Source organism: Carettochelys insculpta, chromosome 11 (assembly GCF_033958435.1).
Source record: "Carettochelys insculpta isolate YL-2023 chromosome 11, ASM3395843v1, whole genome shotgun sequence".
In the NCBI taxonomy this organism is placed as follows: domain Eukaryota; kingdom Metazoa; phylum Chordata; order Testudines; family Carettochelyidae; genus Carettochelys; species Carettochelys insculpta.
The window spans coordinates 10,871,211-10,895,868 of record NC_134147.1 but is presented as its reverse complement, the minus strand read 5'-3'; the positions used below and the strand labels follow the sequence as shown (position 1 = coordinate 10,895,868).

Sequence of the window (24,658 nt, the reverse complement as noted above, 5' to 3'; positions counted from 1 at the left end):
TCACATTCAAGGGATAATGACAATGAGAGTCCAGTATTGCCCATCCCAAGTGAGTCCAAAAATCATGGGATGAAAATAATAATTTGAGGTTCTTTATAGTTGGCTGCTCATTTGTGTTTAGGGGACATGGGAGATGTATTTCCAGCTTTATTCCTCCATTGTGAGGAGAGGGGGCTTTAAGGAAAACACCTGTACAATGGAAGTTGGCCATATGTACGTGGTTGCAACACAGTGGACAAGATTCCAGCTATTTAGTAGTTCTGTAGTTACAACTGTTAATTGTCAGTGGAGAGAAAAGGCTTGAGCATTGCTCCCAGGTACATCGGAAGTCCCACTTCGCTTTGTTTCTGTAGGAAACTTGTACACAATACTCAAATTCCATAAAACACTTGCGTTCTTGGGTGTTTGAGTCAATGCAACAGTCCTGGCATTAAATTGTTCGTTATCGACTAACATGTTTTGAGATTTGCATTTTGTTTGGCTGCAAGTGCAGACAGGAATATTTGTAATATCATTGTGAAGGAGGGTAGTTTTTTCTCCTTTTTTTTTCCCCTAGCTGCAGAAGATCTTTCCAACCTTGTCTTACAGGTTATTTGCTAATTGCACACTGTTGATTGGTTTTGGCACTCCATCACACAAGCCAATAAAAACATGTTAGGATTTGAAGTTAGTGCTGATTATGCAGTTTAACAGAGCAATGCCCTAATAGGTTTGTCCCTGCACAGATTTATCTCTTCTACTGCATTGTTCTTCTGTTGGTTTGTTTTCAGTAGTTACATTTTTTTAAATCCAGATGCAAAACTACTGAGAGGAAGGAGGCAGATGAAATATTGGCAAGGGGAGAGCATGTTTGCCTTTTGTTGGTGTTTTGTTTTAACTTCAAAAAGCCAGCAGTGAGCTCTGTGGACTTTGATTGGCTTATGTATCAATCAAGTTTGTTCTTATGTGTGGTGCATTTCCTATGACTTCCAGAAGATACAGATGTAGTTGCTATTGTGTGATTACTGCTGGTTGGTGGCAAAATTTGCAGTGACCTTCATGAGGTATGATCCTAAAGCTACCTCTGGGAGTGATTTATTTATAGAAGTTTAGATCAAGTAGATGGAAAAAGAGCAAGAATTGTTAACTCCGTTCTCCATTTTTGCACTGCTGCAACATAAATGATATGATTAGTTTAGGCCCAGAATAGTTTGTGTGAAATGAAAAGTAGTAGTTGCAATTCAGACAATTATTATATTTTGATAATGCAGCCAATGCAGGAAGAGTAGAAGGTAAAGCAAACTACAGTAAAAGCCTGGTAGTCTGGCACTCGGACAACCAGCATGCCTGGCTGGGACCAGCTGCCTCAGCCAGGGCGAGTTGCCTGGACAGGGATGCCAGATAATAAAGCTTGTACTGTATAAACAAAAATGAAAATGGCTAGTTGATTTTCATAGGCAAAGGTGTATAAATTCTTTTGAAAAGGTAAGCGTGTAGGTGAATAGTGAACTATATGGTTTTTACATGAATTTAGTTTTAATAACCTGTGATCTTGGTAATACAGTAAAAGCTGGGATAACTGGAATTTGGGTGATCGGCATGCTCAATTAACTGGCATCTGCCCCAGTAGAACGGGCCAGTTGCCAGAGTTGGTGTGGCTGGCTACCTAGCCGTGGCCTGTGGCCCTGGGTCCAGCTGTCCAGTCGGTGTGTGTTTCCATTAACAGGGCATTGCTAATATCAGGATTACTATTAAGTGGAATCTCTTGGACCTCTAATTCTGCTCTGCCAAATTTCTGTTTCTGTGAAACATCTGAATCTGGTAGATTCTGTTCAGTGCCTGCTGAATAATTCAATTTCATGTTAACATTCAGCCATTCTAACCTTTTCCAACCAGATCTGAGTCAGTCCTGTGTGCTGCAGCATTTTACAAAGCATTTCCTCAAGGAGCGTTACGGACCCAGATTTGTGACAGGTATTGTATTAATAATTTAGACAGGTATCACTATAATTGAAAAGCAAAAATACTTTTCATGGCTTTGCACCGAAGAAATGAATCCAGGATCTTAGTTTCCCTGAGACTAGTATTTTATTCCTTTTTGTTTCCAAGTATACAACTTAAAAGCCTGTAAGATGAAAATTTTATAGTTTCTGCAGTCTCTCTCTCACTGACATCACACATCCCTGGACATAACTATATGATAAATTACATTTTCACGTACCTTTGACTGCTAATTTATCAATTATAATTGTTCAACTTCCATGACGTGCTATTTACTGTCTTCTGGTATGGTCTGTAACTGTGTTTGTCAAACACCTTGTAGTTTAAAAGGCCCCAGTCTACATATGATGGGTGATAATGTGCTCTACTTTACTGCTACATTAGCAACAAATCTTCCTCTGCTGCGTAAATTACAGATTTGTTGGAATTTTTGAAAACGTTTATTAGGGTTAAAGTTTCTCTACTTGAAACCTACTGACCTGTACGCTTACCTACATGCTTCTAGCTTCCATCCTGCATGCACCCCACAGTCCATCATTTACAGTCATGCCCTGAGATACAATCACATCATCTCTGATCCTACTGACAGAGACTGAGAGCTACAAGAGCTCTACCAAACATTCATAAACCTTAATTACCCACTGGGGGGAGAAGTAAAAACAACCAAATCGACTGGGCTAGATGAACACTCGGAAATCAACTACTCCAAGATAGGCCCAAAAAAAACAATAAGAGAATACCCCTCATTACCTACAGCCCCCAATTCAAACCACTGCAGCTTATCATTAAAGACCTACAACCTATCCTAAATCATGATGCCACACTCTGGAAGGCAGTAGGTGACAGGCCTGTTCTTTCCTATAGACAACCTCCTAACCTTATGAGGATTCTCACTAGCAACCACAGAATATACCACAATAATACTAATCCTGGAACTTTTCCTTACAACAAGCCCCGTTGCCAGTTTTGTCCACATCTGTTCTGGAGATACCATCCCTGGACCTAACCACATTAATTACAGATACATTCTCCTGTTCCTCAACTAACATTATATATGTCATAATGTGCCAACAATGCCCACACACTTTGTATATAGGACAGACTGCAGACACTCTTCACCAAAGAATGAATGGACATAAGCAGACTTCAAAAATCTCCAAATACATAAATCTGTCCGCCAGCACTTTAATGAAGTGGGCCATTCTGTTAAAGACCTGAGAGTTTGTGTTCTAGTGAAAAGGGACTTTAACAACCGTCTACAGAGGGAATGCTCAGAACTAACATTCATATTCAAATTCGACACATTAACACATGGTTTGAACAGGGACAGCAATTACCTGACGTGTTACAAGGACTCTTTTTTACATACTTTGATGTTTGATTTAATTCTTACTTCCCCACCGCCACCCTCCTCTCTTGGTCTTCTGTCTGATTTGCCAACAATGATAACAGTTTTTTCTGATTTGCCAACCTTGATAACAATTTTTGTGCCTCCTGAGCTTTATATATTGAGTCTGTTCTGGTAAGGCTATAGATCTGAAGAAGTGCGTCTGTCCTACGAAAGCTCATCGCCTAATAAATTTTGTTAGTCTTTAAAGTGCTACATGACTGCTTTTTTGTTTGATAGATTACAGGCTAACATGGCTACCTTTCTGGTAAATGTTGAAGGTACTATACTTTCTTTCCTTGGTATGCATGCATGCTTTTTTACCATCTCTCACTGATGTATTGTTTAAAAAGATAATGGAGTGTAATAGACTTCAACATCCAGTTGCTAGGCTGAACAATCCATTATCTGTAATTCCTGGGCACTGGATTATTTTGCAGTTTTGAATATGCATAGGCACGGTTACCCTGTCCCATCAATCTCCCTGGGCTGTCTCCATTCTTGTAGGCCAACAGGCATTTGAAACCAACAAGATTCCTGCTGGTCTGGTGCTTCAGAGAACAGGAAGCTTGTTTACCTTCATTCACGTGAGTTAGCAAGTAATTTAAGTTTTGTGCTAGGCTGAAAGACGGCATAGTGTATATACATACAGATTTGCAGATGCAACAGGTTGCCGAGTATGGAGTTGAAACTAACATTGGAACAAGCCTTAGTTTGAGTGATTGTACCACTAACAGAAGAAGGGAAGAAAAGTATTATGGTGGGGGTTATTATATTCAGAATTGTCAGCCTTGACCTTGTATTCCAAAGGGTCTCTTGTGTTAAAACTAAATGATTTGCTTAGGTGAACTGAGAGAGAGAGACAGAATATTGTGATTTACAGTGGTGGGAAATTTGACGCATAACTCACGTTTATGAAAAGTTTAATAACAAATCTAGCTGTAGTAGCCAAATGTCAGTTTTTCCATGTGATGTAATATTGATGAGTGTTAGTGAACCCTTGTTAATTTAAAGGACAGGCGAACTGGTATGGCACACTGTTCCTTTAGCAGGTTTGTCTGACCTTTTTTTAATGGGATGTTAATATAATTCTTGTATTAATCTAGATTTTGTGCAAATGAGAAGTAATCATTTGTTTTCAGGAAATGCATTTTCTATATGTCTTGGCAAGTTACTTAAATGAGCTTGGTGAATGGCTATATTGAAGTCTCAGATCCATTGCTGCAGTAAGCTTTTTTTTTTTTTTTTTTGTGCTCCACCTGCATTAACTGGCAGACAGTGAGGTGTCCCGCTCCCATATTAATAATTCACTTAGTCATATTTTATTTATGCAAGTTTCAGAGGCATGGCTGTTGAAACACTACGAACTTCTGTAGTCTCATGGGAATGAACCTGATGTGTTATGTCTTACAAATTTTGCATATTCATTCTGAAACTATGGTGTGTGTGTGTGCGCGCACACGTATTCTGTCTAAAGCAAGGTAATTTTAGCTGTAAAACAAAGTATGTCTAATATTCTGACTACAAACAGAAGCAGCTGTCAATGTTTGTCGTTTTTCCTACATCATCTTTTATTCTACAAATCAGTGAAGTGTTCTCTATCTGTAGTATGAAGAAAGGGGAATAAAATTGTATGTGATTTCTATTTACCTTAAAATTCCCACTATCAGAAAACAAACAGCTGTACACATGACAGGTTGACGTTCTGAGATTTTTAGTGGGTTCTCTCTCATTTTCTTTATAGTCCTGGCCATTGAAAGTGAGTGCTCCAGGGCTGGAGTACAGTGTTAAGAAGCATTTTGGGACCAGGGAAGAATGGGGCTGGCAGAGTAGAAGGGAGCCCCAACACCCCTGGGCAGCATACCCTAGCACCCCAAGAGCCAGCAGAGGAGCCCCAGTGACCCTGGGGAGGAAGATCTGGTGCCCTGGGGCCAGCAGCCAGGAGCAGAAGGGACCAGAATTGACCTCTCCTGGTCTGGCAAATTCCCTGGTTCAAGATCAGTCGGATTAAGGGTGCTGGACCAAGGATGTATGTACTATTACTACTGCTTCTGAGTTAGTATGGTACCAGTGCCTTGGGCCAGTGTTTGCTGCAAGAAGCACGCCTTCTCTAGGGTAAAATAAAATAACCCCACTCCTAAAACTGTCCTATCACTTGTATTCATTCAAGTTCCTAAAGTGCTTTCCATAAGCATAAGTGCTGAGCTCTTGGCCAAATTCCAGCTTGGATAATTACTTCCCTGACTGACTGAAGTTGATGTCAGTTTTACGTTCAATCACTTCTATCATGCAGCTGTCCCTAAGAGTAGAATGCACCACGTGTTAAACAGCACACAGGAACACTCAACATCTTCTTAGGACAGGACTTGAAAAATGCTGTCCAATCCAATAGCAATTAGACAAAATATAATTATCCACACCAGGATTTTTTTTCCTGCCTATACATATCCTCATTATTACTGTAACACTACCAATAATGTTCCTATCAGACCTTGAGAACCCTTGGGCTGAGCCCGGGTTCACCATGCAAAAGCCACAGGCTTACAATAAAGTATTTTAGTGCCTGTGGCCCTAATTTAGATGGACATTAATTTTGTTTTTCATCTAATTAGGTCATTATCTAATTATGGAACTGCACAACTTGGCATGTCTTGATTTTTTTTAAATTAAAGTTTAACCTGAGCTCTGACTCTCTTTGGTTTGTAATGCTTGGCTTTGGAATGATGACGCCCTTCAATGTACAGTAGACCCCTGACTTAACGCAGAGCTTGGGTTCTTGTACAACCCCCATGTAAGTCAATTTTCGCATAACTGGGGGGAGCCAGCTGCATTGGTCAGTCTCCTGTCTCCTGTAAATGGTGGGCAGCCGAGAGCTTGGCTCCCTGCTGCTCACAGGAGAGGGGAAACTGACCAGCAGTGCTGTGCTGATCATTTCCCCAGTTCCTGTCAGTGGTGGCAGCCAAGAGTCAGGCCCTGACAGGAGCTGTGAAATGCCTTCTGTCGGGCAGCAGCCTGACTCGCTGTCCCTGACAGGAGCAGTCCCTGCCATTCAGTCACATTAGCCTAAGATTTGCACAACTTGAGTGTTTGTATCTCGGGGTTCTACTGTACATAGATTTTACTTTATTTAAAAAACCCCACTACTTAAATGAGAATTCCTGTTGGCTTCTTACCTTGAAGCATATATTTTTAGTTGGGTATGTGGAAAATGTAATCCAATCTCATAGTTTCAGATACATTATCAAGTAGCAGCTACCCACTAGTTTATTCAGTAATTAATTTTAATTAAATGGAGAGAAGAAAGTGAAATCTGTTTCTGTGAAGTAGTCATGCTTCGTGCTCTTTGCTTCTCACCTTGAGAGCCAACTCTGCTCACATATCTACACTAGTGATATCATCACAGGACCTAACCACGTCAACCACACCCTCAGGGGCTTTTTCACCTGCACATCTACTAATATAATTTATGCCACCATGTGCCAGCAATGCCCCACTGCAATATACATTGGCCAAACTGGACAGTCTCTACGTAAAAGAATAAATGTACACAAATAAATGTACACAAATCAGACATCAGGAATGGTAACACACAAAAACCTGTAAAACACTTCAGTCTCCCTCGACACTCAGTAACAGATTTAAACATAGCCATCCTGCAACAAAAAAACCTTCAAAAATAGACTCCAAAGAGAAACTGGAGAGCTGCAGTTCATTTGCAAATTTGACAACATCAACCAAGGGTTGTACAGAGACTGGGAGTGGTTGGCCAGTTACAAAAGCAGTTTCTCTGCTCTTGATGTTCACACCTCAACATTAGCTACTGATAATGGGCCACATCCTCCCTTACCGAACTGACCTCATTTCTCCTCTCTTATGTTCACAACTCCACATTAACTGCTGATAATTGGCCACCTCCTCCTCCATGACTGAACACACCTTTTCCACTGTGACACTCCCTGTGACTGAAACTCCTCCTTTAAACCCTCCTCTGGAACCCCTCTATTCATGCGTCTGATGAAGCGGCTCTTTGCCCACAAAAGCTTCAAAATATGTCAGTCTGTAAGGTGCCACAGGACTTCTTGTTCTTTTTCAGATACAAACTAACTCAGATACTAGGCTATACGAATACATGTTCCAGGTGGTGTGATAGCTTATTGATGTTAGAAATAGTGATGTGTGACTATAAAATATCTCCAAATGGAGGTTGGTTAGGTTCTACCTTACACAGGTTCTGTGCAAGAACACATCACAAGAGCAGGGCTGGTCTTCCAGCAGAATGCTGCGGGACAGCGTTCCACCACTCTTTTTTTCCCCCACTGCTGCCACCATTTTTAAAATACACCTCTCACCTGCTGCCACACTGGGATGCCACCACCAGCCCTGGCCTCGCTCAGGTGCATGGTTGGGCTGAGGCCAGAGCTGCGGGTGGGAAAGTGGGGCCTGCAGCTGGGCCGGTCCCAGAGCTGGGCTGGGCTGTTGCAGCACTGAGCTGGGGCTGGAGCCCTGCATGGCACAAAGGCCAAGCCCAGTCCACCACCTGAGCCCCTGCCACATCTAGGGGCAAGGGACGGTGCCCTATATGGAGCTAGGGGCAGGAGCCTTACTGGGGTGGCCCCTGCCATAGGGCTGAGGCTGGAGCCCTGCACAATGTGGAAGTGGAGCCTCCCCCAGAGCCCCTGCTACATCACAGGGCCAGGGCCGGAGCCTTGTATGGTGTAGGGCCAAGGTCCCCCTGGATCTCCCTCCTGGAGCCTTTACCACGTCACAGGTCCAGGGCTGGAGCCTTGTACAGTGTGGGAGCAAGGTCCCCCCCAAGACCTCCCAGGGGGATGGAGGTTCTCCCCCCCGCATCCCTGCCACGGGGTTGGGGGCTGGAGCCATGCGTGGCATGCGGCTAAGGCCAGAGCCCCTCCTGAGTCTGCAGCACCAAGCCCTGAAGAACCGGAGAATCCACGATGAGAGGTTTAGCCTGTATTAAAATCCCAGATATTTTTAGATATTTAAAAAATCTGGGCAGGTAGAGATTTGAAGACTGAAACAATAAAGCTCTGCATTTTAATTTATCAGACTCTGTTTTCCTTAAATCCATTGGCTCTAGTTTGCTGTTCTCCTTTGTACCATTCCTTAGAATTGTGAATGCTATGATTTCATGGTCGCTTTCTCCCAAGCTGCCTTCCACTTTCAAATTCTCACCCAGTTCCTCCCTATTTGTTAAAATCAAATCTAGAACTGCTTTCCCATAGTAGCTTTTTCAACTTTGTGAAATAAAAAAATTGTCATCAATGCAGTCCAAGGACTTCTTGGATAGTCTGTGCCTTGCTATGTTAGTTTCCCAACATGTGCCTGGGTAGCTGAAGTCCCCCATCACCACCAAATCCTCCTCCTCTTCTCTGCTTATAAATGAAATTGCTCAAATCATTGTGGTTTAAGATAGGACAACAAAAGCTCCTTAGCTGACTGTTTTTTGGCACGATATGAAGTAAAAAAATGTCCTTTCCGATGCAAAGCAATGATGGTCTGCACCTACAGTGGGTGCACTGGAATTAGGTAGACTGAAGGCAGTTATACAGGTGTTGAATAATGTCAATGACAATGCGGAGGCAGCAGTGAGAATGTGCGGGGAGTTGGGAAGTTGGTTTAGAAAAAGCAGAGGTACGAGATAAGGAGATCCAATATCGCTGAGTATCTTCATCATGCATCTAGAGAGAGTGATGGACAAGATCAAGGAAGAGGTAGATGAGATATCTCTACATGGGAAGAGAATTAACAACTTGAGGTTCATGGATGATATAGTTGTCATTGAGGAAGATAAGGAGAAGCTAGTGAAAGTGCAGATGCTAAACAAGGAAGGGAAGGAGTAAGGGCTGATTATGAACATCGATAAAATGAAAACAACAGTATTTGGAGATAAGAAGAAAGATCAGGATAGATGGGATTGAACTAGAGGATGTAGAAAAGTTCAGATATCTGAGGAAGAACATGATGTATGATTTAGAAATAGCAACTAAAATAGCAAAAGCAAGAGCGAGTTTGAAGGCGATAGATAAGATCTGCAAAAGCAAAGTGATTAGCTTAGGAATGAAGCTGAGCATCTTGAAAACGTGTATTCAGCAGCATGTTGTATGGATGATAACGATAGATTCAATGATAACGAAAGATTCAAACAGCAGAATATTGGCATTTGAAAGGAGTTGTTTTAGAAAGATACTGAAATGGATGGATGCAGAAGGTCACCAACAAGGAATTATGGAGGAAGATACAGCTGACTGAGAACTTACTGCAGAAGGTTATACAACAGAAGTTACAGCTATTTGGTCATATTTGCGGAATGAATGATGAATGAAAAATCAAGACCATGGTGTTCATTTAATATTCGGCTGTTCGCTGAGCTTGGCAATTAAATTGCAAATGTTTTGTTACTATTCGAGGTAACATCGTCAACATTAGACAAGGAAGAGTTTTTTTGGAAGCATGGTTTTTGGGTGATGATTCAATCAACCGGCACGTTGATTTGGATCCGGTGTTTGAGCCCATGAGATTGAGATAATAGGAAAAGATCTTGCAAAGAAACCACGGTTAACAATGATTGGTCAAAGGTAAACCAAGATTGACTATTGGTAAGGTTCACACAAAAAGGACTGTATAAAACCAGTTGGGGGGGACTTTATTGAACCGGATTGCGCACTGATGATATGACCTCAAAGGCTAACAAAATGTTTGCAATTTAATTGCCAAGCTCAGCGAATAGCCGAATATTAAATGGAATCTCCTGAGCTACCAATTTTCTCTTCTAGTTTAAAACCCTGGTATTCAGCATAATGGATGGTTCGAATAGGAGAGGCAGAACCCACAGAAAAGTAGATGACATAGTAGATTGGTACAGAGCTAGTCCACAGAAACTGAGCCATGCCTGCGCTGGACAGGGAAAGATGGAAAGAAATAGCGAGAGAGTCATCAGACACCAGTGGACGCTAAGCCCATGATGGTGGTTGATGATGAAGGCAGTTAAAGCGTGTCTAACCAAAGCACATATGCAGAAACTGAGCTGATTACCATGTGAGTTGGAGTTATGAAAATACATCCATGAGAATTCTGCAGCTTCACTGTTTACAAAGACTTTTAAAAATATTTTTCCCTGTATTACCTATGTTATAACCATCTTGTCAGTGGCTCCCCAGAAGCACTTTTGTCAAAGTGAAGTGACTTAGTTTGCAAAAATTACCATGGTCACAGTTGCCTAGGACAGAGACTACTAGGTGAAAGTGAGGGAGAGGGGTGGCTGGGGGTGCCTGGTTCTGGGGGAGGGGGACTGAGTTAGAGCATGGGAGTTGGGGGGGCCTTGGGGAGGGGAAGGGTATCGCCCCTCACAAGCATTCTGAAAATCTGGCAACCTTAGGTCCCCAAGCAGGGGGCAGATGAGCTGCGTAGGGGTGGTTTGGGCCCCAGCATAGGGGGAGGGTGGGCTTTGGGGCAGGGGTGCAGATTGGGGCTTGAGTTCCACCAATTTTTTTCTAGGAAAAAAAGGCACCATGCAAGACTAAAGCGTGTTTCCAGTTTAGAGGAAGTATTTTTCTATCAGTTCCAAAATCATGTGCTGTGTATCATGAAGGGCAAAATTTTCCAAAGTACCTACATAACATTGGACCTCAAGTATCATTTGCCAAATCACCTGAGTAGGCACTTTAATGCTACAGGATGAACCTCTCTAATCCAGCACCCTCAGGACCTGACCAGTGCCAGAAGAGAATTTGCTGGCTCATGGGAAGTCAATATTCTCTAGCACGGGGTGGACAACCTCTTTTCACCAGGGGCCACATGGCAATTTTTTACATGTTTGGGGGACCGAGCACAAAATAGTCCCAAACTCCCACACCCCACCCCAGGCTTAACCCCTCTTAGCCCAAACCTGCCTCCTGGTGGAGGGCTGGGGCCATGGGTGGGGGGGTTAAGCCTGGGGTGAGATAAGGCTGTAGGGCAGGGGTTGAGTTGAGTCGAGTCGGGGCCGTGTAGCTGTGTGGGGGATTGGGCCAGGGCCACAGGGTGGGTGGTGTTGAGCTGCGGAGTGGGTTGAGTCACAGCCATGCAGGGAGTTGAGCTGGGGGCGGGAGAGGGGGTTGACCTGTGGCTGTGTTGCCATGCAGGGAGTTGAGCAGGGGTGGGAATGTATGGGGAGGCAGTTTGTGGCTGCCAGGGGTGGCGGGGAGTGTTAAGCCTGTGGAGATGGTTTGGGGGTTGAATTTGGCACCTTTTTGCGTTTTAAATAGAAGGGGGGGCACTGAGAACACAAATAACCCATACTAGTTATTAGTCATGTTGAAGCTGCCCTTCAGAGAAGGGTGTAGCTGGTCTTAAAATTACGCAGTTAATTTGTGTGTAATTACCATCTACAAATGGCTGTGTAGAGGAATAACTGGCCATTTTTTGTGCTTACAATCAGGATAACTGCTTGTAAATTATATATGGCATCGCACGTGGCCATTTGATTAAACTCATTCGTAATACTGATCTACACCTATTTTTCCCTGATCAAAGCGTTTTATAACTTTCTTTGGTATATGAAAATTTCATGTGGTGGAAAATATTCCATAGATATTTAGAAACAGTAAGCGATTGAGACCATTTTGAATTCTACATCGCTCTCTCTCGGTGGTCACTCGATAACAAGTAGGACGTCTTCATGTCACTCTTCTATTTGTGAGTCTGTTGGTGTCTGATCAGTCCGATTCTGGAGCCACAGGACTTATCACAGACATAACCTTCAACACTCACTGTAACTCTTTAAACGACTAAATTTGATGAACTCTTTGAACACAAATTTGTTCTTCACGTGGGCTGTTGAAAGACCTTCAGTAAAATAGTGTCTGATGTGTTCTTGCTCTCTCATTAAAATTCTCTAAGCCTGAAGAGCTGTTCCTCTATAGGGCAAGTTAAAGTTATTCCTGAGGCGTTACCTAGTCTGAACATCATAGTCACCCATTTCTAATTTTGACCATTTTTATTTAACCATTAATTAAAGCCTCTCTTTGATTTCTTTCCCTCCTTCATCCAAAAATGCAAGTTTATGGTGTGAGATGACCCTTGAATTTTGGATGGGCAGGAGCATATCTCTGACAAACTGATTAATTCAGTATTGTCAGGAAGCTGAATTGGAATGATTTGGGCTACTCTGATCCCTTAGACAAATTCCTTAGACTTCATTGCAGCCTTGTTATTGGTGAAGGTGTAGATGCAGTTTTTGCTCTTGCCTCTAGGTGATGCAGTTGTACCAAAAGTTTGGGTGGGTGGAAAATAAATATTTCTGTTTTACAAAAGAAAAGTATTTGTGGTGTCATAGTAAGAAGTATAACTTGCATGTAATGCAGGAAGTATAGTACTCAGCAGTGCTTGCAAGTGTTATAACTTTTAAGCAGTAATATTAATCCTTAAATATCAAAACTCATAGACTATGCTATTAGTAATGTTTGCTTTTCCACATACTTGGAACCTAACCTGGTGACATATGCTTGCCACTAATTTCATTTCAACCTCAGCTATTCCAAACTGGTAAAATGCTCAGTGAATCATTTATAAGACGGTTGGGAATTCTTTCCTCGAAAGAGTGCATTGAGTAGATTACAGGGAAATAAAATCTAGGAATAGTTAGTATTAGTACCCACAGTGCCTGAGCGTATTAGGGATTTTGGACACTTCCTCAAGTTTTTTGCAAAGAAAACCTTCAGATGCATGAGGATTTATTTTGAATGATTGATTGTATAATATTTACGTCAATAATTTTTTTCTTCCTGTCCTTTCACTAGGAATTAATTTCTTTTTAATAATATATATTTTAGTTAATTTGGAAATCTTCAGGTTAGAACTTTGGCTACCAAGTTATTATTTACATGGAGGCATGCAACACATGTCGGTCACTTTGCGTAATGTAGTACTAGAAGGAATTCAGATACTCCATTGAAGAGTGCAGTGTGAGAACTTTTATACAATTAAATAGAACACTAACTCCCCCCTCTTCCAATCACCAGCCTTCCCACAGCAATACAAAGAGTGTAAATTGGAATATACCAATACTAATCTTTTTTCCCGTAGACCTTAGCTTGTGGTAATGGAAATTCACGAATGCTCTTGCTACTAAAGTTGCACATAGTGTAAATACTTTCCTTACTGCTGAAAGTTGTGGCATGTCAGCTTGATAGAGTTTACATTTCAGGCTGGAGGGGATTGTCTCCTTTGTCAGTGTTTCAACTCTGAAATCCTTACATGGACATTTACATATGTAAGGACTAGCCTTTTCTCCTGTTACGCCATTCTTGCAGTATTTGGTAAAGCCCTGATTTGTTTTTAGTAAATAAAAATGCTCTGAAAGGCAGTAAAGCAGCAGTGTAATCCCAGATTCTGATGTGACTAAAGGTTTACTTCCAAGTCCTGGGGAGACTAATAATTTTTGGATTGTAGAGTGAGTAACCCCTCTGGTGCTTGAGTAATACTTCCAGCCTTATCTGCCTTTGAACTTTCAAGTGTTAGTGTCATCACTTAAAAAATTCCTTGCTCTAAAAAGTACCTAATGCTGTTTTTAGTCTGGAGGTAGGTGGATGAAGCTTTTGCAGTCTGAAATTCTGGGAACCAAAAACCATCGTGGTAAACTTCAGTGTGTTACTGTGTTTGCTATACAAGAAGATTCCTGGTTACTTTAACATTAAATATCTATGTACAATTTTGTGCCATGCTTATCACCATGATTTCTGAGGCCCATAATTCTTTTAATATAGAGATGTCTATATATGTCCATTTTCCATAATGGTGGTTCATTTATCTTCATCTCCCCAGTGAGACAAGATTTCTTTTCACTAGCTTGTTTTCTGGTGCAGTGTTCTTAGGATCACTCTGGTAAGCTAGTAACAGAGAGCTAGCCATGCTAGTCTATATATTATCAAAACAAAAAAGCTGTCCAGTAGCACAAAATAATTATAATTATTTATTAGGTGATGAGCTTTCGTGGGACAGACCCACTTGTTCAGACCATAGCCATACCAGAACAGACTCAATATTTAAGGCACAGAGAACCAAAAATAGAAATCAAGGTTGACAAATCAGAAAAATATTATCAAGGTGAGCAAATCACCTTAAATATAGTCTCTTTTGGTAAGGCTGTGATCTGAAGAAGTGGATCTGTTGTCTGCTAAACTGTGCCCCTTCAGCTGAAATTGCATACAAGCAGGTAAATAGTCTCAGAGGGGGAGCAGTGTTAGTCTGTAGCTTCACAAAAACAAGCAGTCCTGTGGCATCTTGAAAGACTGACATTTTTTTTTATTAGGTAATGCACTTTGGTGGGTAAGACCCACTTTATCAGCAGGTAGTTACAGCAATGTGTTTTCTATCCTGACCATTTTTGGAAGGTAAATTGAGTTCTGTATTGTGGAAACAATATCCTAAATTCAATTGTCTAACCTCGGTGGAACAGTAGTAGTGTGTAATTTATATAGCATTTTTCAAAGAGCTTTGGCAGAATGTCAATCCGGGGACGCTTCTGTAAGATGAGCGGCTGCCTCTAGTTGCCTGGGTGTATGGTTTTCGACCCGAACACCTGGCTGAAAAGGGAACCTGATGGCTCCAGACTAGCCTCTGCAGCCATGGCTCACAAGAAGCAGCCAGCATATCCCTCCTCCAGCTCATAGATACCAAAGTCGCCACCCCCGACCCCCATTGCCGGAAGCGTCACTTGTGGACAGGGCAGCATACGGAGGTGCCTGGCTGTGCTTCCACGTAGGAGCCGGAGTAGGGACCTGCTGCTGTTTCTGGGAGTAGCCTGAGGTGAATGCCAGCTGGAGCTTGCACCCCAATCCCCCTTTTGCCTCCAAGCCCCTTGGTTGCAACCTGGAGCAATCTGCTAGACCCCAAACCCCTGTCCTCAGCCCCACTCCAGGCTCTGCACCTCCGGCTAGAGCCCTCTCCCCCCTTCATCTGAACCCCCTGTCCCAGCTCAGAGCCCCCTTCTGCACTCTGAAATGCTCAGCCCCAGCCCAGAGCCTGCTCCTGAACCCCAAACCCCTCCTCCCCAGCCCCTCCTCAGTCTGCACTCCCCCCAGCTCAGAGCCCCTCCTGCACTCTGAACCTGTCAGCCCCAGTCCAGAGCTGCCTCTCAGACCCCTAACCCCTCATACCTAGGCCTATCCTAGCGGCCGCACCCCAGCTGTAGCCTTCACCCTCTCACAGCTCAATGTCCTGCATGCAACCCCCGCCCCCCCAGCCCTCCCACTGAGCCTGCACCCCCAACCAGATTCCTCACTCCCTCCAGCTCCCCAGCTGAGGAGGGACATGGGGAGCCACTGCCCCAGTTGACTCCTCCCCACGCCACCCCCAACCCATGGAAGGGCTGGGACACACCACCTCTTTCCCAGCCTCTTCCCTGCTCCTGATCTGCCCCAGATCCCAGCTCCTGAGCTACACAGCCCAGAGGACTAGCATGGACTGGCATCAGTAGCAGGAGTCTGGCCCCCACACTCACTGGCAGCAGTGGGGGAAGCGGTGCAGCATGCCGAGGGCATGATATCTGTCGTTCTGCGCCCCCCCCCGGGCACTGCTGGTGCGCGTGAAGCAGGGCCCTGCTGTGGGCGCCCGGCTCCCTTGCTAGTCCCTGGGCTGCCCAGAGGGTCTGGCCGTTCTTCCCTCCCACCCAGGACTTTAGGGGGCTCATCCCCTCATTGCCCCATCCCTGATCCAACCCTGGTGACACTCACTGAGCGCGAGCGGGGGGGCCTTGGAAAGGGGTGGCAGTGGGGTGCAGATTTCACTTTTGTGTCGGTAGAGAGTTGGCAGCTCTAGAGTCGCCTCCTTTCTGACTGCTGGTAACTGGACCACCGGGCTCCTGCCGCTCTGCCCCATACCGCAGGGGCTGGCTTCTGTCCTTCACCTTCTGCACTTGCTGGATTGTCTTCACTTTACTCCATCCCCTCCCCAGTGCGGTGGCCTCTGCTCAGGGCTGGGACAGGAGCTGGTGCCACCATACAAGGTGCCTGCTTTCAGGGAGGAGGAAGCCCTGCAGGGGTAGGGGCATAGGCGGCAGGTTAGTGGGCCATGGAGTGCTGGCACCTGCAATATTCCTGGTGCTGGGGGGCTGGTCTCTATCAAAACTCTCTAGTCTGCCTCTTCCTGCCTGTGCTCCCTGCCCCTCTCCACTCCTCCAGCCCCCGCTGCCTCACACGCTTCCCCCTGTGCTCCTCCCAGCCCAGGGGTGCACATGCTGGCTGTCAGGGTAAGCTAGTGGCTGCAAGCTACTCCTGTCCTGCCGTGCTGCCGGTGCCCCCAGCCCGGGGGGTGGCATTTTAAATCGCCCCAGAGTGGCAGGTGGGTCAAGTATGCAGGTGGCAGGAGGGGGGCCCTGGTGGTAGGTGGGGCAGTGGGGTGTGAGCACTCCTAGAAGTGCGGAAGCTGAGTCCCTTTTCCCATCCAAACTCACCTCCAGCTGAGGCCCTGAGCAAAGGCCCGGCACGCAGGGCCAGCAGCAAAGGTCCCTGGTGTGCAAGGCCCAAACCAGGACCCCAGCACACGGCTGGCAGCAGAGTCCCTGGCACAGAGGGTGGCTCCTAGGGCCCCAGGAGGCAGCCGGGTGCCTGGTGCTAGCAGGTGGGAGCTCGGCTTGCAGGGTGACCGCTGGGATTCTGGCTGCTAGGCTGGGAGCTCAGGGCTGCTGCAGCATTCTTCCTCTTGGTTCCTGTGCCATAGCACCCAGGACCCATTGCCAGAGGAGGGACACCCCCATGTCAGTGTGGCACCCCCCATGGCTCCTTGTGCCCTCCACTCACTCCAGAGCCTGCCCCTTCTCCTTCCTCCCCCCCAGTCCCCCTGAGCTGATCCCCTCCTGCCCCACAATACCCTGCTCCAGTCCAGAGCCAATACCCAAACTCTCCCCCAAGAGCCATCCCATCCATAGGAAGGTTGGGGGTGGCTGCCCCAGACCCTGTGCTTGGGGGACCTCCCAGCCCGCCCGCCCGCCCCCCCCCGCCCCCGTGAGCTCTGCTTCACTGCAGAGGGGTGGGGCAGAGACCTCTGCTGCTGCCCCATGTCGGGCCCCCGGTAGTCACCTGGCTGGCTCAGGGGAGGGGTGGGGGGGTGACTGGGGAAGAGGTGGGACCGAGGTGGAACAGAGGTGAGGTGGGGTCTGTGCCGATGGCATTGACTTGGGCCTTGCTCCCTGAGACACTGGGAGGGAGGTTAGCCCAGGCCCTGTGCCCTGCTATGGCAGACCTGCCTGCACCCATCCTGCACCCGAATTCCCTCTGAGCCTTAGACAGGTGGTCAGGGGGAGTTTGAGTCAGGGAGGGGTGTGGGTTCTGGGCTTTCTGAACACCACCAAAATTTTTATAGACCTGCTCCCACTGGTAGGGGCTGGTTAATGAGCTGGTGCTTCCCCATGCCCTGTGTTAACCGGACTTTTGGCAGACAGACCATACATCTGATTGGAGAGTTGCAGATTCCCTTTTCAATGGGAAAATGGGACGCTTGGCAAGCCTACAGGGCAGCCAGACGCAGAAACCAGAGACCAGCCTGTCCAGGTAAAACCTGTTTGCTCCTTTGACAGGGAGGCGGAGATGTGACACAAATTGAAGTTCTGCTTGTGACATCTGTTGAAAGGCAGTGAGAGCTGGGCTCCCTTCTGGGAAGCTGAGGCAGAGAAGTGAAGTGTTGGGCATACCTATAAGAAGTAGGGTTTGAACTCCATTTGCCATGAGTTTGCTTGGCTCATGCTTCTGTACTGGCGTGGGGGTGGGTTTGTCAGTCAAATCAGATTTCAGGTGCTGATCTGCTGCAGGGTACGTCAGTTGATACCCACTAGGTTGACGTGCAGCAGCTCAGATACAGATGGTCTTCCTCTGGTGGTGGTTCACGTGCATCTGTGTAAATCAGAAATTTGTCGTAAACATCTCTTGCATTTCTGTTCTTTATACCAGAGTTTGAGCAACGAATTCTCCAGGCACTAAAAAAACCAGAACACAAATGGTAACAGAGAGGGAGCCATGCTAGTCTATATACTATCAAAACAAAAAAGCAGTCAAGTAGCACTTTAAAGACTAACCAAATAATTTATGAGGTGAGCTTTCATGGGACAGACCCACTTCTTCAGACCATAGCCATTATTTCGTTAGTCTTTAAAGTGCTACTTGACTGCTTTTTTGTTTTGACAGAACACACATGGTTTAACTGCTGACATCCCCTAAGGAATTAAAATGTAGCAGTAGCCTGACTAAATTGTAGTGTAAAGTTGTGTGTGCCCTCAATAGTCAAAGTGCTTTTTTAGATGGAATTCTCATTCTCCCACCCTGGATCCACTAAAACTCCATGTTGTTAATGTTAAATTTTAGAATTTTTCAGCGAATTAACATACGTTGAGACCAGATGAGACAGGAATTGCAGACATGTTAATAGTCAAGTAAAGGACAGGTCAGCTGTATATTTTGAACTACATTGGTGAGGAGATAAATTTAAAATAAAAGTTGAACCTTTTTCAGAAAGGGAAGCCAGCCTGCAGATTTTAGTGTGGTCGGCTTCTTCCCAGCCCTTGGAAAGAGCCCTCTTGCCTTCTCAGTTTTGCAGTGGTAGCACTGTTTCCTATCAAGAGCAGCTCTGACATGGCCCCTTCTGTAAAGACTCTCCTCCTCCTCTCTTTCAAACACTCAGTACATTTAGAGCCAGAGCTTGTGCAGAAAATATCCCTGACATTTGAAGAGCTCCAGGGATTCAGTGAGCATGCTCAATGCTCACTGCCTGATAGAAAGAGGAAGCTAGTGTGCATACGGCTCATACCAAGCATAGCCTGCATGTCAGCGCAGTTAACTTGCAGCGGGCTGTGAGGAGAACTAGCTTGTCTTTGTCCTAGGAAATTTCCATAATTCTTCTGCTTTCCCTCATCTATTTCCAGAAAGATTAAAAAAGCAATCGGTTTCCTTTGTAGCTGGGGGATTCACACACTCTAAAGTCACAGCAATCCTGGAAAGTTCCCTCCAGCTTTCCTTTATGTTACTTTGATCAGTCCAAGGCTGGGCCTTGAGCTTATCAAGTTTAGAAAGAGCCGGGAGCTGCTCCTTCTCCCTGCTTCTGGGCAAAAGCAAACAAGCTGGTCTTCTTGTTAGCCCGATAAATGCTATTTATGAAGATGGACCTGTTGAACTACCAGTACTTGGACAAGATGAACAACAATATTGGCATTCTGTGCTATGAAGGTAATTGTTTCATTTGGCAAAATGCTTTTTCTGGGGGGTGCTTGATGATTGCAGTGTGAGCTCTTTCCTTTTGTTTAGAGTTGTTGCAAAGTGCTGTGGATTTTGTACGTACTGTCTCTGCAGATTTCATGAGTTTTTTTGCTCCAGAATCTGATGTAGTGGATCTTTCCCAGGAAAGCTCATTACCTAATCAATAAAATTTAGTCTTTAAAGTGCTGCAGGACTGCTTGTGTTTTGTGAAGCTAGAGACTAACATGGCTCCCTCTCTAGGGTTTAATGGGATTTACCAAATGGAGGCTGAACTATTCTTTTGAAAGGAAACTTTACTGTTGTTTATTAATATGAAGTTTTAGTTGCCTCACAGCCAGCAAAGACTATACTGATTAAACTACTTTTAAGCAGCAGCCCTGGGCGCTTTTTGCCGTTGTTAATACAGTTATAAAGGAAACACTGACAGTCACTTTATAATACCTTCACAAGTGCAAAAAGCAGCTCAGTAGCACCTTAACGACTAACCGTAATATTTATTAGGTGATGAGCTTTTGTGGAACAGACCCACTTCTTCACATCTGGGGAATCCTGTCTGAGTGTTAATTTGGGAAGTACCTTGTGTATGTGTAATCTACAGCATTACAGTATGAATAGATATGTACCCTTAAACACATAGGAGAAGGGTTTGTGAAATGAGTCTTGGAACAAGCTTTTTGTTTTTAATACAGTGCTTACATCCTGAACAATAACCAGTTTTACAATTCATGGTTAGCACTTGAAGCGCGCCCATGTTAGGGAGCACAGAGTGGCCTTTGTTTGACTTCTCATTTCCTGCACCACTCTGTGAAAACTCGGACAGTGGAGGATGTCTCCCCCCTCACCCACACACGCGCACCTCCTCCCCACGGAGACACTCTATGTAGTCTCTGTGGAAAGAATTACACGAGACCCTGGAAAGCTTAACTTTTCACCTTCACTGTGGGAGTTTGTGTATTTGTGTCCGGCTAATGTAAGTCAACATTGGGTTTTGATCCCGTAGGTAATAATAGCCTCGTTTTGAAGGTGCCTTAGGTAAGTTGGGGGTGGGGGGCAGAATTACCTTCATCTAGTTCATCTTATATTGATGTGCAGTTTCAAGAAGTGGCGATGGCCTGGCTTTGATGGAAAGAAAAGCACCACAGACCTAATTTGACTTGGCTGGAGGGTAGATTTAGCTGTAGCCACATACAGACACTGCAGAACTCCTGCTTCTAATTCATCAGGAACATTCTCCATGTTCCTTTGGAAAGAAAACTTCTGTAGCTGCCAAGGAAGAAACGGTAACAAACATATAGACGTGATCAAGAGAAACATGCTTTAAGAAAAGTCTAACCCAAAAATGGGGAGGGCCCTGCTAGCAATAGTCTCCCCTTCCTTCCCCCTCCACGTTTAAAGTAAGAAGAGCAACATTTCAAAGTGCTAAAGGGAGCAGAGAGGATACATGTGGCACTATTAACGCCTCCATTTCCCCCCCATTTGAACAAACTCAAAGATCTTAAGTAGAAATTTACTTTGAGAAATCTGCTGTGCAAATAATTGGCTCGCCAGTCAATATTGAACAATAGGGTGCAGATTGTGCATAGCCAGTCAGACCTTCATGCTCTTTTCCAGGGTGCTGTTTCTTCTGTGGAAATTTTGTGACTGAAGGAGTGATTGGGTAAAGGAACATTGCCAGTTTTCTATTAATCTCGTCATTGTCCTGCATTTACAATTAGGTTCTTTATGATGATATTGGTTGTTGATGGAAAATGGCAAACTGAGAATTTTTGTTGTGATGCTGGTTTTTTGGCTGACTATTTGGGAGAAGTTTTGTTCCTTTGAGCCTTATGAATTTCATTCAGTTGTATTTATTTACAATATTCGTAAAAGTTGCTTGCCACACCTTGTTTCCCCACCTTCCTTAGGACAGATCATACTTTTAATTAGCTTGTAAGGAAAAGCGCAGCTCAAGGAACAGGAATATAATATTGAGGGTTTTGTTTAGTTTAAACATCTGTTGCAATTTTCCTTATTATGGACGTTCACATTATTTTTAACACTACAATAAACATAAGAAAGAAATGGAAAAAGGAGAAGCAAAACCAGAGCAGTGTTTATAGTGAATTGTTTATATCCCAGTGGTTTAAAAAGTATAAACACTGACCACATCTGCAGTGAGTTCTGAAGGGTGGTGTTAGAGATGCCTACAGTTCTGCCATGCCATTGCCAAAGTGTTTATTTTACACTGAAGTTGTCTCAGCAAGAATGGATCTTACCTTTTCAGAATCACTGCTGCAGCAGTGTGTATTCTTGAATCTGAAAAAGCACCTTATGCTCAACTAATTAGTCTTTATGGAGGATCACACTTCAACTACTTACATGCATAAGTTCTCCTGAACAGTCCTTGACAGATGTAATATAAGATACAAAGGCCCTATGTGATGATTAGGTAAATCTTTGGACTGGATTCCTAACTCTGGCACTCAACTGAAGGGGAGGAATAAGTCAGTGGTAAAAGCCGCAATGTGGTGAACCAGATACCGTGGTGTGGCAAAATGGAGCACCCTTCGCCTGCTCTGTGCACATGCCCCGCCACTTGGTGGGACAAGCGCAGGGCTACAGCTGTGGCCTGCAGTGGCTCGTGGCTCTGGTGAGTTGTCGGCAGAAGGGGAGTGGAGGTGCCTGGCTCTGCGAGTTGTGTGCCTGGCTTAGGGGAGTTAGTTGGGGGGAGGCGGGCTGTGGTGATCCTGAAATTCTTATTGGACAACACTGGGTTAGAGCATTGGCCTTGTAAGCTCAAGAGTTGTGAGTTCGATCCTTGGGGGGCTTTCAAAGGTCCTGGAGGTGAGATTTAAAAAAAAAAAAACCAAAACCTCTGTGGGATGGTGATAGGTCCTGCTGTGAATGCAGGGAACTGGACTCGATGACCGCTCAAAGTCCATTTCAGCTCTCTGAGATGTGTATATCTCCGTGTTCGGTAGTGCGTAAAGGAGAGGAAACTGATGAAAGCAAAAAATGAAAATGTTTGCTTGCAGCCAAAAACCTGAACTGAGATTGGCACATTAGTGTCTTAGGTGCTGAGGGATGATAAGACGCTCATTGCCCCCACAGAGCTTTATAGCCGAAGTGAGAGGAAAAACAGTTGTACGGAGGATGTGAAGTGATTTGTCCAAGGCCATGAAGAAAATCAGTGGCAGGAAAGTGGGAGTAGATGCAAAGTGAATCATCATTCATCAAGTATCAAGTCTTCTGGGTATTGTAAGATGTTGTTACCTACAGAAATGAATTTATCCTTGGCTAGGCTATTCATTTCCTGCAAGATGGCTAAAATGTCTGTTGGGATAATTATTTTCTGTGGATAACCTTCATCCTGTTTAATGTTCTCAATATCTTCTCTTGGCTTTTGGTGGCTAGTGATTCCTCAGTCAATGTATAGCTTGGCAGCAAAATTATTTGAATTTTATAACAAGATGGATAATTACGTAGCTTTTCGTGTTAGGGAGACAAATGATTCAAATTCTTCAAAGTAGAACTATTCACACTTCCCTCAGGGGAAGGATGGCAGACATGTTGAGGATCATCTGTTTCTAACATTATTAACAGCAACGAAGGGTCCTGTGGCACCTTATAGACTAACAGAAAAGTTTTGTGCATGAGCTTTCGTGAGCACAGACTCACTTCAACAGATCATTGTTCAGTCAGTTTTGGCGCAATTAGAGAAAGAGTAAAAAGTGGAACATCTAGATTCAAGCTCTTGACATTCATGCTTAAACTGAATCTCAGATGTTTATCATCCTTGTGACATTTATCTACAACTGCCAGTTAAATGGAGGAGTCCTTTAGTTTCATTGTTCTCTCTCTAATGAGCTCAGAGACATCAGGAAACTCAGGGGAGATGGTGCCCTCACTGGGGTGAAAAGGCCATGAAACAGACCCACTTAGTACCATTCTCAAGTTCCTAGTGCTGCATATCAAATGACAAACACTTGATCCGAGGGTGTGTTCAGAGATACAACATCTGCATCTTGTTTTGCTATGGAAACTCAATTTAATTTAGTTTCATATTCTTTCCCTGGGATTCTTGTGTGAAATAATGGGGGCAGAGCTTTGAAATGCCATTGGCAAACATAGGCTCCTCATAATTGCGACTTATATACTTGAGAAGGTGCAGTCCCCCACTGGAAGATTTTCACTTCGTTGTTTATCTCATGGAGTGCACAGATGGCTCTGTGTTGGGAAGCAGATTTCTGTCTTCCTTTCTCCCTCTTCCATTGTCTAATGCTTTGCATTATTACTGTGTTCTTGGGGCTTGGACTGTTGCACTGGGAAAGGTATAAGGAAATGCAATAAGATGCAAAGAAATCCCTCCAGGCATGTTATGAGACTTGGAGCATGCAAAACTTTTTGTTCAGCAATGTCTTATGGACAGTCCAGAAAACTGGATTTTGTTATCAAGAAAATTGGATCCAGATTTACTGAAAAATCACATTTTGATTTGTTTCCTAATTTAATGTAGACAGCTCATACTAGTTAGTTGCATATTACACAATTACTTCGCTGACTTCCTGTAATTACTTGGCTACAATTTTGAACTAGTAAAGAGTGTAGGGTTGTAGTGTGAAGCAAGTTATGTTTCAATATGCATGTTTTCCAAAAAGCCCTGTGTATGATATCAAACAAAGCGCCTGAAAGTAATTCTGCTAGCTTCATTTGCTCTCTTTTTTAATGAAATATCACATGGTCTTTTAAGTTCCATCAGTGTGGGGTTTTTATATATTGTGTGTGTGTATATGTATGTATGTGTATGTGTGTATATATATATATATATATATATTGGCCTGAGCTTGCATTTCTCCATGGGTTTGTATGATGAGATTCTCATATTAACTCCAAAGCCTGTTTCAGTTTCTAAATATATAAAACTAGCTTTACAACTCTGTCCTTCAATAAGAATGAGTGGAAATGTTGAATCTTACGGAAACCCCTTACATAACGAACTGTAAAATATCTTCTCAGTTTCCCTTTTATTTTCATTATACTGGACTATTTCTCTCAATTAATTTATTTTAAC

General features: G+C 44.1%; 1 protein-coding gene across 3 annotated transcripts in view; it reads left to right on the top strand.

Annotated features, from left to right (window-relative positions):
• The window catches only part of VGLL4 (vestigial like family member 4), a 148,254-nt gene that overhangs the window by 58,021 nt on the left and 65,575 nt on the right, over positions 1-24,658 (top strand). The window contains exon 1 of one of the 3 annotated variants that reach the window (XM_075005797.1): positions 19,184-19,578. The exons of the other annotated variants lie outside the window; for them this stretch is intronic. Within the exon in view, the coding sequence (XP_074861898.1) occupies positions 19,497-19,578 (82 nt within the window). The 5' untranslated portion in view covers positions 19,184-19,496. Of the gene's footprint in view, positions 1-19,183; positions 19,579-24,658 lie in introns of those variants that run through there. 3 annotated transcript variants of the gene reach the window in all.